The sequence below is a fragment of the Saccostrea echinata genome, unplaced genomic scaffold (genome assembly GCF_033153115.1).
Source record: "Saccostrea echinata isolate AGI-Se365-2 ecotype Australia unplaced genomic scaffold, CSIRO_AGI_Sech_v1 ptg000025l, whole genome shotgun sequence".
In the NCBI taxonomy this organism is placed as follows: domain Eukaryota; kingdom Metazoa; phylum Mollusca; class Bivalvia; order Ostreida; family Ostreidae; genus Saccostrea; species Saccostrea echinata.
Window position 1 is genome coordinate 18,655,071 of NW_026889774.1, and position 18,006 is coordinate 18,673,076.

At 33.4% G+C, this 18,006-nt stretch overlaps 1 protein-coding gene across 1 annotated transcript in view; it reads left to right on the forward strand.

Annotated features, from left to right (window-relative positions):
* Positions 1-18,006, forward strand: part of LOC133192923 (uncharacterized) — a 28,023-nt gene that overhangs the window by 8,750 nt on the left and 1,267 nt on the right. Inside the window, exons 3-18 of the mRNA XM_061328929.1 lie at positions 2,552-2,641; positions 2,782-2,914; positions 4,635-4,749; positions 5,006-5,099; positions 5,395-5,472; positions 5,707-5,858; positions 5,971-6,008; positions 6,259-6,364; positions 6,507-6,671; positions 6,805-6,952; positions 7,039-7,155; positions 7,446-7,650; positions 12,623-12,921; positions 13,010-13,157; positions 15,154-15,272; positions 17,802-17,952. Of these exons, the coding sequence (XP_061184913.1) occupies positions 2,552-2,641; positions 2,782-2,914; positions 4,635-4,749; positions 5,006-5,099; positions 5,395-5,472; positions 5,707-5,858; positions 5,971-6,008; positions 6,259-6,364; positions 6,507-6,671; positions 6,805-6,952; positions 7,039-7,155; positions 7,446-7,650; positions 12,623-12,921; positions 13,010-13,157; positions 15,154-15,272; positions 17,802-17,952 (2,158 nt within the window). The remainder of the gene's footprint in view (positions 1-2,551; positions 2,642-2,781; positions 2,915-4,634; positions 4,750-5,005; positions 5,100-5,394; positions 5,473-5,706; positions 5,859-5,970; positions 6,009-6,258; positions 6,365-6,506; positions 6,672-6,804; positions 6,953-7,038; positions 7,156-7,445; positions 7,651-12,622; positions 12,922-13,009; positions 13,158-15,153; positions 15,273-17,801; positions 17,953-18,006) is intronic.

Below are 18,006 nucleotides of genomic sequence, written 5' to 3' on the forward strand. Positions count from 1 at the left end.
ATTCACGCACAGAATATAATTACATTGAACACGTTGTATCCTGATCAAGGTAAGATGTATGTTTTTCGTAGCAACGGTATCTTCCTTAAGCGTTGCTTCAAAGTTATCGCTGAAAATCACGAATCACAAAATGATCCTATCGCGAATAATTTTCAAAAATATGTTTTTTAAAAGGAAACGGAGGGTTATTGCTGCATGGCAGTGTGTGTTAACAGGTTAAATTTAGAAGTACAGCGGTATACATTTATGTACAAATGCAGGATCGAAATTTTTTCATGTATTCGGTAGCTCAACTTGCCAAATTGACAGTAGTGTATTTCGTCACATTTTTTCTTTTCATAACGTTTGCCGTAACTAATAATTTTCGTCTTCAGTTCCATCCTAATTTTGGGCAACCAAGTTTTGCATTCGGACAAGTCAAAGTTTGAGATATTTATAAATTTACATATTTATGTATGATACAGCACGTTAAAAAAAACGGTAGAAAAACTTTTATGTGACCATATTTAGACCATAGCTTGGACAATTTATGGTGTTAAAATGTTAAATGTTTCGTTTGGTTGATTTCTACTTAAAATATTGACACGTATTAAAGCACTCATATTCCTTACAGAGAATCTGAAAGTTAATGTCTATCCCTGCCAACATCTGTCCTGTGCTTCCTTTCTTCTCTGTGGCGCCATGTTGTTTTTGGTCGTCCACGCTTTCTTATTCTTTTGAGCTCCCATATTAATGCGATGATACAGTCACTGGTTAGACATGTCCAACAAGACCTTCCATCTTCTCCTGCTTACTTCCTCTTATATCCGTCTCATCCTTGCTCTCCCTAACAGGTCTTCACTTTTCACTCGATCTCCCCATTTTATCTTCATTATTCTTCTAAAGTATTTTTTATCATAAAATCTTAAGTATTTGTTATGTCGTTTGTTCATTTCCATGTTTCGATTCCATATAAAAGTAGTGGTAGTACAATCGTTAAGCAGTTTTAAATTAGGTGCCCTTTTGATGTTATTACTGCTCCATATCTTCTTATGTCTCGATCTGATAAAGATGTTCCTTGCTTTAGAGATTTTACTCCTAAGTATGTAATTGAGTCTTTTTCCTGTACTTCTTCCCCTTTAATGTATATTTTCTCGTTTCTGGCATTAATTTTCATCAATTTTGTTTTTCCAACGTTAACTTTGAGTCTCATTCTCTCTGCTTCTTCCACCAAATTTGTTTTCCTTTATATGTGTTGTTATGATGACGATAATAAGGCGACATCATCCGCAAAATCCACATCATTCAGTTTGTTGCTAAAAACCCATTGTATCCTTTTCACTAGTGTCTTTATTATTCTGATTCCTGATTTAAATATTTGGAAGAAGAAAATCTATCTGAAATTTTTTACATGAAATATTTTTCTAATTCGAGTCAAACATTTCATTTTTTATGCCATAATATTAAATTTAAAACCTTTCACCTTTATTGCATGAGGGTTTTTTTAATTGTTGATATGGATTATTTTTACATAATTATAATGCGGTGTAAAGGTACCTGTAAATAGACCTGGTGACACCCAAGAAATATGCATGTGTGTGCTAGAAACAACTTTAATGTACTTATTTGCCAAAAACGGCATTAATGAATGACTATCCTCAAATTTAAGGTTTTTATATGTTTCTTTAAATGTAATTCATACATATTTATGTATGATACAGCACGTTAAAAAAAAACGGTAGAAAAACTTATATGTGACCATATTTAGACCATACATGTAGCTTGGACAATTTATGGTGTTAAAATGTTAAATGTTTCGTTTGGTTGATTTCTACTTAAAATATTGACACGTATTAAGGCACTCATATTCCTTACAGAGAGACCTTCAGTTTAAACGATTAGCGCCAATTTGAACGATTAGGTACAAAATTTACCCATTTGTAACTGAATTACAAAAGTTATCTTCTATAGAATATATAAATTAGCCATATGCTACTAGATAATTAGTTTTAAGTGTCCTTAAATGCTCATTAAGATTTCAAACAGGAATGTTTCTTCGGAATGCAGAAAAATTGAGTAGCACGGCCATTCTTATTCCTTATTTAAAATTTACTGTATTCTGTTGACTTAGAACTTTATATTGATTGACATGTTTGATTGTTTTTTACTTCAAATGAATTCAACATATTTCTAATCGAAACTTACATTTAAAAAAACTGATTCATTTTGATTTTATATAAATAACTTTATCTTTGACTTTTTTCTTTTGATAAATCTTTCTCTAATTCTATTTATCTGTAATTATATAAATAACTTTATCTTTGACTTCTTTCTTTTGATAAATCTTTCTCTAATTCTATTTATCTGTAGTACTGTGAAATTGGTTCAAGTAATTGTTTATTTCAATTTATCTATTTATTTATCTATTTATTTCTAGATCTGTTCGTTGTTTTCATAACTGTCATTTCAAAGTTATATTTATATGCCTTTTTAAAATCTTTAATATGCAATTACTTGTCATACAGAACTGATTTCGATAACTTTTACTTTCTTTTCTATCTATATAAATAAGATCACCGTATTTTACCAAGACAAAGTAAAGAAGGCGGCGATCGCATTAACCTGCAGAAGGAAAACGATGGGAAAATGCCAGCACTCCTTCGTAAGAACTTGATATGCATGTAATTTTTTTTAATTATTATATCTATATTATGTTATATCTCTTGACAATCACACAGGAAAGTAAATGACTTACAAACAAGGGACTGACTTTGAAGTTGCATTGCTATTTGTGCTTTTCAGAAAGGAACTCTGATTATTAATGGTACCTACCATGCAATAGAACCTCTAGAAGTGCCCCGTCGTAGAAATATTCTACACAGAATTTATCAACCACCTGAAAGAGTAGATTTTAAATCTGATTTCATTTATACAGGTAGTATCTGAGTTATGATACTTATTACATGTATTACAATTTCATGTGAATGCTAGTTTGTACAAGTACCAATGTCAATATAAATATGAAACCATGTAACCAAAACTACCGTTGGATGTTGCTGCACTTTTTCGTCGAGATAAGGCCTCTATGATGGATATATTACACATCTTTATTATCTATTATGTATCTTTTTGGAAATCAAATATACCTGCTAAATATCATTAAAGTGACTTAGTATATTACACTGTATACTCTGAGCATACATCCGATATACAAATTTATGTTTTTGCCTGGACAATGTGATGATTATTTAAACCCCTTGCACATACACTATATATATATATATATATATATATATATATATATATATATATATATATATATATATATATATATATATATATATATATATATATATATATATATATATATATATATATATTAGAGCGGCTATAATGCAAGGAATTGTTTGGAGCTGGAAAAGAGCATGTCGGATTCAAATTTAAGAATGTTTCTATATGACATGACGTTTGCAGTTAATTCATACACTGTACACATGTACGACTGCTGCACACAAGAAAACGAAATCAAACGACAGTTTCTTAATTGTAACATGCCTTAGAAACAAATTACGAAACAATCATAATGTACAGGTATTAATGGAGGCGATTTTAGAAAAACCTGGATTCTATCGTAAGATAGAAATCATAATTGCAGGATTTACCCAAAGCAAGTGCAAAGGTTATAACAGAAAATAAGACTGTTTTGTGTTCGAACGAAGGACAGTCAAAAGTGTATTTTTAAAAATTCTCACCTCTCCAAGGGACCCGGAAAACATATACTTGCATACAATTTATGTTGATCGTTTCATATTGGAAGATATTGCAAGGCATTGCACGACAGATCCAAGCAGACCTGAAGTAGAGAATTCCACACTGTAAAAATGATACACGTTCAAAACTCTCCGACTTGGATCAACGATAATGTGCAAGGATATAGGGATGAAAGGGCAAAGAAAAGGAAAGTTAATGGATGTAGGAAGTCGGTAGGGAGGAATAGACCTGACATGGACTTTTTGGGAAAGTGGCATTCGATATTTGCAAAATTTATTACCCTGGGATTTTATAGGAAAAGTGGAAAAGTAACATTCACCATAATGCAGGTTTTAGTAATAAATGTCGAAGCAACGATAAAGGAAAAGGCAAGGAATCGATTACAGGAGAATATCAGACATGAAAGTGTGGTCTTCTAACTTACAAAAATACCCCTTCCTGTTTCTGAACACGTGTACAATTGTCCAGAACAATTAGACCATTTAAAAAGTGATTTCTAACCAGAATGTTCAATGGAATCCTGTAAGAAAATCTGGAAGGGAACCCCAAGAAGAATCATTCTATGAAATAGTTATAATTCGACTGTATACATGTTTATTTCTATGAATGAGCAAGGTTCTTTCTCCTGAATCATATATTTTCATTTGATAATGGAATAATAAAATACTTTTTAATACCTTTAAGCACTTAATGTTTGCTAAATAATATGCAACTGCTCTGGCAATAGTGAAAAGTTTTATACTATGTAATTAAAAAATCTTACAGATTGTTTGTTGATTAAATCTTTCACCAAGTTCACAATTAACTCTATATACCACCTAAGTCGACAAATATTCATGTTTATATTTTTTTAAGATACAGGTTGTTTTTAATTATTTTGATAGAGGGAGGAAAACGGCCAAAATTGTATAATCACACTGAAAATCAGCGCTCTAAGCGTTACGTTGGCGACTTGAAGGTCGAGCTCTTCGTTGTGACAGACTTTCCTATATACAATTTGTAAGTCATATATGACAGAATTCAGTATATATTTTCATGATACAATGTAATGGTGCGAGAAATATAATGGAGTATGCAATTATATGATACATAAAATGAAAACTAGAAAAATAATTCAAAATTTTATAAACCTTTATAAAGTGTTCTGTTTACACCTCGAACTTTTTCAAACGAGATAAATGACGGAATGTGTTTTGAGGGGGGGGGGGGGAGAGAAACTAAGAAAAAAAATTGTAAATGTTGATGCATTTTGCAGCTGGTATCAAAGAAGCACACAGACAACAGCTGCTGGAAAGGACACCGAAGCCAAAGAAAACATCCGCGAATTTTATGCCTTTACAATCAATGCTGTGAGTTTAGAAAAATATACTGTTAAAAAATATACTGTGGTGGAATCATTATTTTCGAATTTTTATGGATTTTGTGGGCACCCCATACCCATGTGAATTGGCAACCTCAATTATCGTAACATAGACGTTCCGTTTTCTTTCATCCCCACGAACCTTTGAATTTTTAGCAATCAAGGAAATTTAACCCCCCCCCTCCCTTCCTCATGAACGCAGTACTGATATAGAGAGTCATGTAACTGCATGTATGAATGTCCAGAAACATAAAGTAAATAAATGAAGATTTTTTTTCCAATAGATTGATCTGAGGTACCAATCTATAACAGGCGTGACGTTTACCATTAAAGTAGTGTACGCCGGTATTTTGATTGCAGATGTGAGTATAATTAACTTAATATGAATATGTTACAAGCTTACAGGTTGTAAATTACTGCCGCCTTTGGATTGTACAAGTAAGTACATGAACATGAAACAGCTGTAAATATTAAAAATTATCTTGCAAATCGTAAATTCATCGAAATCTGACAGTCATGCAGATTCCAGATTATACCAAACCATGTTTAAATCATAAAATTACTCAAATGCAAATAAGGGCGACTTTAATCTGTAGGATCCAAGTTCTTCTACATGGACAGAGTCGGTTAAGATCAGCGCTCCGGGTCGAGACCAGGTAAACTCAAACAGCGCCCTCAACAACTTCCGGACCTGGATTTCAAGTGCTTCCGGCCTTCCAGGATACGACCATGCTATGCTTTTCACAGGGTATCCTTACCATTATATTCTTTTCACCACGTTTAATTGACACTTTCTGAATTTCTTTAAGTTTTATACAGTTTCTTTACCATAATGTTCTCATCTTTCACCATTGAAACAGGTATGACCTGACAAGTGGGGGAAGCACCAGTAATGCTGGTATGATATTTTTCAGTGTTCAAGAAGTTTCAACGAATAATGAATGTGTTTACTATATATAAACATATTTACTCTTTATATTTAGATGTACAATGCACAGTCTATATTATATCTTTTCAATGCTATTTAATTGAAATTATTTTTAGAGTCTCCGATATAGTATGTTTAGCATTTACTCCAGAAATAAGAAATTTAAACTTTATTATTTTACATTTCTTATTTGGTTTACAACTTTGTACATGTCATCAAGGTTTAGCTTGGGTTAGTGCTATGTGTACATCTAGTAGCAACTCAATCGTAGAGGACCATTTTGACGCAATTATTGCAACTGTCGCAGCACACGAACTAGGCCACAAGTAAGTAAAATGCTGCATTCAGTTCCATATAAAAGAGTTTATGTGAGAATTGATCCCCTTGCTGTAACAATAAGGATACCAGTTCTTCTTTGAACGGGCGATTAACATTTTCAATGTTCAGTGAATTTTTTTGGGTTTGAAGTTTGGGGGCCCCTCATGATGGTGATGGGAATTCTTGTTCAGCAGACGACAAGTACACTATGTCTCCTAGCAGTGGTGGTGTCACTGATTCACGTGCCATTAACCATTGGTCGTTTTCTTCTTGTTCCGTCAGTTACTTTGAACAGTATATCGCAGATCTTGATACGTAAGTTAAATGTTCAATAATCCCAAAAATAATTACAATTTTTTAAAAATACAAATAAATAAAATAGTTATGACACATTTTATATGCCAGAAAAATGCTATTTTCAAAAAATTGGTTTAATATAATTTTTCAGGAGTGGTAACAATTGTATGTCATTCCTTACCGCTAGTCACAACCCAACAGCCATGGACAGCTATCTGACAACTCTGGCTGGCCAGGTTTATTCGATTGACGAACAGTGCAGAATCAAGAAAGACAATTCCAGCTCATTTTTCTGCAGGGTGTGGTTTATTTTTTTCAAAATGAAAATGTTAAATATTTAAGTGTACACATTTCAAAATGAAGCATGGGCTATTCTGAATTTCAGAATTTCTTTTCGGATCCCTCAGCTGTATGTGCGTTTATGTACTGCTCTATTCCTGACGGAAGTGGGTACTGTTCTACTGCAGTACCATGGGAAGGAACCCCATGTGGAAACAAAAAGGTAACATCTTGACCTTAATTTGACGGAGATACTGTACGTGTACTTAAATTGGCGTATTCAACATTTAGCGCAATCGCTGTGTATGAAGTTGGCGAAATCATGAATTAGCGCTATACATGTCCGTGCCGTATATTGTATTTATAGATGATTTCTTAGCGGTATTCATGAATTAGCGCATCGTTGTCTGCGCCAACGCCGCTAAAATATGAAGCCCGCCTATATAAGTACACATACAGTAGCTAATTGGGCATTTTACACTTCTTGTTTTAACTAAGATTTTCTCTGTGCAGTGGTGTGTTGCTGGACAATGTGTTTCAGACTCGCGCGCAGCATCTGTTCCCGACACTTGTGTATTCGGGGATACCCCAGGGGTAATTGCTAGTGGCATGGACTGCACAACTTTAATATCTACTTTCCCGGGATATTGCTATCAATCATTTTATCTAGGGAAATGCTGTGGATCCTGTGCAGCTGCATACATTTCCTACATCCCAGGTAAATTGTTTTTTGACTATTTTTGATGTCCATTCCTATATTGTGGCCATGTTGACTTGATTTTTATGCCCCCGTATCGAAGATTCGGGGGTATATAGTTTTTGCCCTGTCCGTCCGTCTGTTTGTCTGTTTGTCCGCAAAAACTTTAACCTTGCTCATAACTTTTGATTGGTTAGAGTTGTAGCTTCATATTTCACATGTGTATTTCTTGGGACAGGACCTTTCTTTGGGCAGGGGCTGACAAATAGATTTATTAGGCACTTGTCCAAGGGCAAGTGCATGGTCAAAATTCACTTTGCCCTACCTGAATATTTGCTTGTCCCACCATGCATAAACTATTATCATATATATATATATATATATATATATATATATATATATATATATATATATATATATATATATATATATATATATATATATATATATATATATTTAAAAATGGAATACAAATACTGAGTAGATCATGCAAACCCCTGCACAAAGCTTAAGGTATCCGATCCATAAAAGGAGATAATTTTCTAACCTTAACTATCCATCCTGTATTAAATACTCGGAAATTGAATCAAAGCATTTTAGAGTAGAAAAGGATTTACCAGGAGAAATTTTCAAAAATATAATTACCTAAGCAGAAAGTAATTAATGAAGAATGCATTGAGGTCTATGGGGACAAGCAAATTTTTTAAAATAAAAATTTAAATACTAAGAATATCAAAAAATGCTTTGGTGGAAAGATGTATTTAATTATTAGGAATAGAAAAACGATTGAAAACTAATTTTTTACAGGATAGATTATTTTAGAATTGATTTTTATTGATTAAAAGCAAAGGGGGATAACTCTTCAAGGACAGGACAAGGTAAAAAATTAGGACACATTCCGCTCTTACATATTGATACTAAAACATGAAGATTATGTCCACATATACTGAGTATTCAGCCAATATATATCTGTTATGCATTCAGATTCATTGAATCTGAGGCTATTATGGATCGGATACCTTAAGGGGATGAAGGACTTATGGTCACATGACTTTGTTTAGCTACGTTATAGTCTCCGTTTATATAAGTGCAAAGCGTGTAAAGCATCAGTTCTTGTATAAATTTTTGACAATTTTTTAACTTTAATTACCATCTTATATAAAAAAAAAATAAAAAAAAGTTTTAACATTCTTGTAAACATTAACAAATTATGAAAAAGATTGATCCACTCCTCTGTTTCCCTGAACTGCGCGTCCAACAACTCGGTGACGTCATACACGATCTGTTAGTACAGCAAGATCATACTCGGTGAACACAGGGGCGGTATTATTATGTAAGAACAGGTCATAATCAGTATATGATGAAATATTTTGAGAAAAGGGGAACACAAAAATTATTTTTGCATGACTGATGACGGAAATATGTAGGTATATCTTATTTCGCTTATTTAGCTTACATGTGACGTCATAGTTGGTTTTTTCCCGTACTCGAGAAATGTAACATGACACGTTTTTGTCATGCTTATGTCCTCTTTAACGATGTCCTGTGAAATAATGAGGTCAGCTTCATCTTTCGAAACTTTTACAGTTAATCAATAATTTGAAGGATTTGCATTTCAACGTAAATTAAAAAAATATTGAATGATAGATTTTTTGTAAATTACGTTTTTTATTGTTTAAGTTGTCTTAAAAAGTGCGTAATTTTCCCTATCCAGATGCAGTGTGATAGACAAAACTTCCTTTTTCGAATTTTAAATCCTCGTTATACTCTGAAATATTTTGAAAGATACATGTCCACTTTGATATTTTTTATATGTGCTTAAAAAATCTCATTATGGACAGAGTAATGAGCCCGGAAACACGGAGAATTAAAACTCCACTTAGATACTGTAGGGCATATTATTTGTCAATCAATATCTCCAAAATAAGGTAAGAAACCTAATGAAATAACTGCTTTAAGATATGTGGAACATACTTAATTAGAAATATACAAAATATGAAAAAAATTGAATGACAAGTATTTTTTCAGCTCAAGGTCCTTCTCTTCCTTAAGATCTATGACTTGCATATGGATTTTATTTTTTCAAGTCACTTGCCCACGGGCAAGTAATTGATTAAATTCCACTTGCCCACCCTTAAAATTCACTAGCCCCGGGCGTCGGGCAATGGGATTTGTCAGCCCCTGTTTGGGTACCATCATATTTGACCTTTTGACCTTGACCTTGGAGTTTGACCCAGTTTAACAAAATTTTACCCAACTTTAACCTTGGCCATAACTTTTGAACAGTTGGTGCTAGGGCTTTCATACTTCATATGTGTAATCCTTGTGACAAAACCTTCTTTCAGATACCAACAACTTTGACCCTTTGACCTTGACCTAGGAGTTTGACCTACTTTTGGAAAACTTTAACCTTGGCCATTACTTTTGAGCAGTTGGTGCTAGGGCTTTCATACTTCACATATGTAATTCTTGTCACAAGACCTTCATTTGGGTACCAGCAAATTTGATACTTTGACCCTGACTTTGGAGTTTGACCTACTTTTGAAAAACTTCAACCTTGGTCATATCTTTTGAACGGTTGATGCATATTTCACATGTGTATTTCTTGTGAGAAGGCCTTTCCTTGGGCACCATGTTTTGACCATTTGACCTTGAACTTGATGTTTGACTTACTTTTGAAAAACTTTAACCTTTTCCATATCTTTTCGATGGTTGCTGCTCTGACTTTCTTATTTCAGAGGTATATTCCTCGGGACAAGACCTTACTTTGGGTACCAACATATTTGATTTGCATTTGAGAAAGTTAAACCTTTGCTATAAGTTGCCATACGGGGGCATCAGTGTTTCACAAACACATCTTATTTTATATTGTCTCGAGGAATATGTCTGTGAAATATGAAAGCTCTAGCAGCAACCATTGAATAGATATGGAAAAGGTTAAAGTTTTTCAAAAGTAATTCAAACATCAAGGTCAAATGGTCAAAATTAATGGTGCCTAAGGAAAGGCCTTCTCATAAGAAATATACAGGTGAAATATGAAAGCTGAAGCACCAATCCTTCAAAAGTTATGACCAAGGTTAAAATGTTTCAAAAGTAGGTCAAACTCAAAGGTCAAGGTCAATTGATTACAATTGTTGGTATCCAAAGGAAGGTCTTGTCACAAGGAAAAAACATGTTAAGGTAGTCCGATCCTCAGATTCTGAAAATCAGCTTTTAAGTAATTGAAAATGCTCACAAAAATGTCTTTGATTTCACATAGTAACGTGAATTTACCCATGGAATTTCTTCAAAGTTCATCATTAGAGTTAATCATATTATATAGGGAAAATTATCAAATCTCAAATATATTTTCAGGAAATGCGAATAAAAACACCAGCTATGCATTTTCTAATTGAAAATTGATCAACAAACATAATTTAGGATAGAAAAATATAGGTATCCAGGCATTTAGAGAAAATTGGATCTTTTATATGCTTATACAGTATTTTGTTTCTTCTTTTTACTTCAATTTTCATATAAAACATAGTGTAAAAAGCTTGTGCTATCATTGCTGGACATCACATATCACATCTAATTTCATATCATGCTAATAAGCAGTGGTATCTAATGCTAGACTAAAGGAAATTCTATTTCTCTAAAAATGAATTAATTTTTTTTCTTTTATGGGGTACAAATGTCAACTTTTTACAAGACCGTTTCTAAGACTTCAAAGAACCTTGAATCATATTAAGATGCATAAAATGAAAATTGTTGCACAAAAAGATCTCAATTTCAAGCTTCATTTTGAGACTTTTTAAATAAATCAATAAATTTAAGAGTTATCCTTCCTGGCTGAGGATCGGATATCCTTAAATATGAAAACCCTAGCAACAACTTTTCAAAAGTTGTGTCCAAGGTTAAAGTTTTCGAAAAGTAGGTCAAGGTCCAAGGTCAAAGGGTCAAAGTTGTTGGTATCCAAAGGAAGGTATTCTCACAAGGATTATATATGTGAAGTATGAAAGTCCTAGCACCAACGGTTCAAAAGTAATGGCCAAGGTTAAAGTTTTCCAAAAGTAAGTCAAACTCCAAGGTCAAGGTCAAAGGGTCAAAGTTGTTGGTATCCAAAGGAAGGTCTTGTCTTAAGGATTACATATGTAAAGTATTAGAGCCCTAGCATCAGCGATTCAAAAGTTATGGCCAAGGTTAAAGTTTTTCAAAAGTAGGTCAAACTCCAAGGTTAAGGTCAAAGGGTCCAAATTGTTGGAATTCAAAGAATGGTCTTGTCACAAGGATTACATATGTGAAGTATGAAAGCCCTAGCTTCAGCCGTTCAAAAGTTATGGCTAATGTTAACGTTTTACAAAAGTAGGTCAAACTCCAAGGTCAATGGGTCAAAGTTGTTGGTATCCAAAAAAAGGTATTGTCACAAGAATAACGTATGCTAAGTATGAAAGCCTTAGCACTAATCGTACAAAAGTTATGGCCAATGTTAAAGTTTTTCAAAAGTAAGTCAAACTCCAAGGTCAAGGTCAAAAGGTTAAATATGGTGGAACTCAAAGAAAGATCTTGTCACAAGGAATACACATGTGAAATATGAAAGCCATAGCTCCAATCAATCAAAAGTTATGGGCAATGTTAAAGTTTTTGCGGACAAACAGACAAACAGACAGACGGACAGACAGGGCAAAAACTATATACCCCCGAATCTTCGATACGTGGGCATAATAAAAATTTATATAGATGATATAATAAAACCGGATCTTTCCCAATAAAATGTAATGGAAACGTTTTATCAGATGAAAAATATTTGATATAATAAATGATATTGACAAATTCTCGAAAATGGCATAAGAATTCAATACCGCTTCGATGCTAAAATAAAGATTAGGTCATTTGCCAGCCTAACATGAAGGAAAGTTGTTTTAAAGTTTTCCACTTGATAGAGCATAGCCACTCAGGCTAGCAGATATATAATAAAGTGAGTCATTTTCTAAATCAATGTCGAAAATTTCAGGATGCGAATATGGAGATCACAGTACTGGTTGTGTTGCTTCTTCGTGTTCATCTTACAGCGCAGGAACACTGAGCGCTGGTTGTTGTGGCACTTGTTATACAGGTACAACTCCAGAAACGACAACAACAACAACAGGACCTACTACAACTGCTGGACTGACGACTACACAAAATCAATCTTCAACAACAACAACAACCACTTTATCCAGTACCTCTCTGATGTCATCTACCACAGCTCCCATGACGTCATCATTCTCTTCTTACCCAACGTCATCAACAACATCCACAATACCGACTACGGTCAGTAAAGAACGAAGTATAAATTGTAAATACCACGACGTCTTTAATGACTGTATTATTTTGTTTTACTTTTTAAATTTTTCTGTAGGCATCTTGTCCCGGAGACAATCCACACATTACAATAAGTGGCAACAACTGTTCAGTTGCAATTGCGGTTTCAAATCACAACTGTTATTCATCGTCAATTAATACGTACTGTTGTGAATCGTGTTCATCGGTTTACACGGGAGTTTCAGGTAAATCCATACTAGGTATCCTCTCTTTGCTATTCATTTTCCGATGTAATTCCAGTTTCTAGTCATTTCATTTCTTGGAAATATTTGTTGAACATAAATTTTAAGAATCCTCTTTCTGGATACCAGACATGATGCTGTTTTAACACCTTAAATGTAAAATAATTGACAACTAACTTGTTTAATACATTTCACATCCTGTCGAATAACTAGAGCAATTACATCTTAAAACAGAGTTGTTTTAGATGTTTGTAGATAAATATTAAGACTTCTTTAAGCCCCCCCCCCCCCCCTCTTTTAATGTAGACTTAATTTGTCATTAATTTTTGGAAGCATACTGATGCATGTACATGTAGGTCAGCAATAAACAGAGGAAAGATCTGTTTCTCCTATCAGAAAAATTCATCAAGTTCATTGACTGGAGATTGTACTAGTATTTTATGGCCTATATAGTATGATGCCTCAATGCACAATTTTCCAAACCATATCAAAGAGAATCAGGAATACGTATTGTGCCGATTTTTTCCATCCTATATACATTATGGACCAATTTAATGACCAGTAGTGAGGGTTAATTTGTCCGATGTTGAAATTTAACATTATGAATTTTTTAAGTCTTAATTATTTAGCTAACTCTTTGATTACTAGCTGTTTCTTCGAATTAAATTTTACTTTTTGGGAAAAAAATACGAAGTATCTCTTCAATGAGTAGGGCCTGTTTATTGTAGGTAATACTTTCTTCTTAATTTTATATATTTACATTTGCAAATGCTTTCCTTTGTATAACACTATTGAAAGCAATGTGTGTCTATATCCGTATAAACACGGGTTCCTCGCGTCATTAACGTTCGACGTAATTTCTCAGTGACGGCATAAAGGGTCGACGCGCAATCAATGGATCAAATACGTGCCGTTGAGTTTGAAAAATAAAACATTTCACGTGTTAAAGATTATAATCAGGAAAATATAAAATATGAATAAGTCATAAATGTAAATATAAGTAATAATGTATCATTTTTAAACATTTATCGGAATATAAATACGGGTTGGTACGAGATCAAATTTACCATAAAGCCCCGCTTTATGGAATTTGATCTCGTGACCAACCCGTATTTATATCCCGATAGATGTTTAAAAATGATACATTATTTCTTAAACAACGTACCCACGCCACGGCGTTTGTTACGTATCTTGCAGTATTGATAGCAAGTATTCTATAGGTAACAAGTAAGCAACCTATCTACAGGCTACGGTTATGGCATTTTATTTTTCCATTCATCCATTTTGAAAGTGTTTGCAGTTTCACTATCTTCAGTCAAGTCTGCTTGTTGCATATAATAGGATGTTCCCTTCACAAATTACACAGGATGATATACGACAAAGCTTTATCACTGAACTGTTAAGAAAGACAAAATAAAATTAATCCATCCAGTGAAAACAACACCAGAGCATTCTAACCTCATTATCATTTCCACTGGTTGACACAAAAATGACAGAAATGAGTATTTCTCATGAAAACTTGGAAATAATAACAGTTACTGTGTCAAGTGAACTGAGTTTTTATTGCTACACTGTATCTGTTTTTGTCTGTCCCCGTGCGTTAACATTTGTGCATTTTCAGCTTGTTCTCTAAAAACTGTTGAACCAATTTCAGACAATTTTCCAATATAGCATCTCTGGGTGAACGGAACAAAAGTTATGTATATCATGGATTCTGATCCCCTGGGGCCTGATGGGTGGGGCTAAAAAAATAAAAATTAATGCAATCTTTAAAAAAAATCTTCTTTACTCCTGGACATCAAGCAGTCAAACTGTTGGCATGATTGTAATAAGCATTGAGCCCTTTCCTCAGGGTGAGGGGTTCTGATTTTTGGGTGGGTTAAATCCATACCTTTATCATATACATGCAGTGAAATGCATAGATAGACAGATAACAAGCTGAATGAAAAGAGTTTCAAAAAGATGAATTTTTTTTAATTTGATGATTACATAACTGCAGGATGTGAATATGGAGACAGAACAAATTCCTGTGATGTAGTGAACTGTCCTTATTACGATGACCATTCCAGAGAAGTCGTTTGCTGCGAGACATGCGGGAGCATAACAACCGCTTCTCCTGTACGGTTTGTTCCAAAATCAGACAATCGGTTGATACTTGTTCCTCAAAACTTAAACATATTAACAAGTGAACCTACAAAAGGTAGTTGATTCTTTAAAAAAAATTAAGGTAGAACTCGTTATTGTTAAATTTTATAAATCAAAGAAAAAAAAGTTCCTATAACAAGCATTTTATTTTATTTTGCACTTTTCTAAGCAGATTAATATAAAAATATAGTTGATATTGTGTTGTAAGGCAAAAATAATCCATGAAAGTAAAGCGAGTCTGTATTTGAAAAAACAATTTTTTTTATTTAAAAAAATATTTTTTATTATGTATGATTTTTTATCATTTAGGTGTTTTTACCTTGCCCAAGGGCTCTGGGAGATATAAAACACTCGTTATTACATTACCACAAAGTTTGAAGAATTTTATTCGTACGTTGTTTCCGCAACTTTTAGCTTTTCTATTATACCAAAGCACTCCGTTTTCGCAATTTTGCTGTGGTATGAAGTGACAAAGACTTTCTTTATAAATAATGTGTAAAATAAACGAAACACAGTTACCAGGACTGAATTTTTTATTCATATGTTCCCTCGATAAATCGATCCCAGTGAACTTGAAATAAAAGAAACCACATAGTCTGCCACATCTGTTTCATATTTGGATGTTTTACTGATGATAAGAACCAACTAATAACTGAAGTGTATGACAAACCAGATGACTTCAACTTTTCCATCGTCAACTTTTCTTATTTATGTAGTAATATTCCGTTAATATGGTGTTTACATCTCCCAACTTATTCGAAACTCAAGAGCATGCTTCGAGTACGATCAATATTCAAACTAAGACAGGCCTCTGACAGATAAGTTGTTGTTACAGAGATTTCAACAACCTCGTTCGAAGTCAGCATTTTGTAAATTCTATGGTTGTTATAATGACCTGGATAACAAATATAACGTATCACTGAGTCGTATTATGGCTTGAATGTTTCATGACAATTGTTAAGCCTTTGTTTTTAAACTATATTTCACTATAAAATGTTCCGTCTACCTGATCCGTACATAGGGCTTTCGGTGGGTGTGACCGATCTGCAGTAGATGCTTACTACTCTTAGGCAGCTGATCCCGTTTCTGGATAACCGGGGGTCCGTGTTTTATGCCCTCCTCACAGATTTCCATTGTTGTTTGTAGATTTTTTTGAGATCGATCAACGTTCGTTATCTTAAACTTTTTTTTGTTAAGGTTGACCAATGTCCGAAAAATCTTTATCTGAAATTTGTGAAACTTTGATATTCATTTTATACCTATGAATATTAGATAATAAAAAAGTATTTCTTTATATGCTGATTTTTATGCAGCATCACGTGCAAGAACATGTTCTGTTGTGTAAGGCTGAGAAACTATTGAGTTTTAGACAGCATCAATTTCACAAAAAATTAGGGATGTCAACGAATAGTCGACTTTTCGACCATCAGTCGAATGGACCGACGATCGAATAATGAAACGACATTCGAATATTATTATTATTAAATAAATGCAATTAAAGAGTGATTTAATGAGATGGAATTCTCATCTTAAAATTGAGGAACCGTCTTTCTTCAGAGACAGTCGAAAATTTTCCTCAACAAAAAATGATTGACTTTCCATGCACTTATAGAAAGTACATTAATCGTAAGTGCTTCACTACCGCGGGAATTATACGTCAGATACCGCCTGTGTTGTTTTTTGTAATAAATTACCCATCAAATTACTGGACTTTGTTTGGAAAACTATTAATTAGGCTTGATCTTATACCCTGTATATTTGTTATTTTAGGACTGCTCAAATCCAAGAAACACACCATAGCCGTGACTTGTTTTGACACTTCGATAATTATTAAAACAATCCGCTTACATTTTAAGGACATTTTGATAGCCGGGGCAATCAATTTAATAAGCGGTATCTAACTGGTTTAACAATATCACGAGCACCTGATTTTTATTTCTTTCATAATAAACTAAAAAATAAAATTGAAAAGAAAAAATATCGGCTGGCAATTTTTAAATAATGCTTACTAAAACAAAAATTGACTGTATAGGCCGGTTTATGAATTCGATTGATGGGGAAATTTTACATTTTGGAGAATTACCGGTAGGTGTCTAAATTTATTTCATATAATCATGCTATCCACACGTTACGTTGCATTAATTTTGAGGTTACTTTTTAAATACATTTATGTAAAAGGGTTTTTGAGTTACAAATTCGTCATGTACCAGTGAAGTTTAAAATAAAATTTTATTTTCAGAAAATGTTCCGAATATTCGACTATCGTTCGAATAATGTAACTGAATAATCTACTAAGGAAAATAAAAATTTTGACATCCCTACAAAAAATGCATTTAAAATGAGCCCAAATGCCAATTCGTTAGATAAATCATCTCCATATTAAATTTCAGAGCATGAGAATTCCTGCATGCATTACACAAGCTATTCTGATGATTTTTATAAGGTCCTACATGTATGTGCATTACATAGGCTATTCAGTTAAGTATCGTTCATTTTTTATAGGGGTCGTGTCCAAACGGAGATAACCCGTATTATACAGTCAATGGGATGAATTGTTCTGCGGCGGCAATGAGTCAAAGTTGGGTTTGCTATGATACATCTATTCATGACAACTGCTGTGAATCATGTCCAACGGCTAACATTGGGATAACAGGTACATGAATAACCTTCTGTCGAATTCGTTTGCAATGAACAGACTAGACTTTTC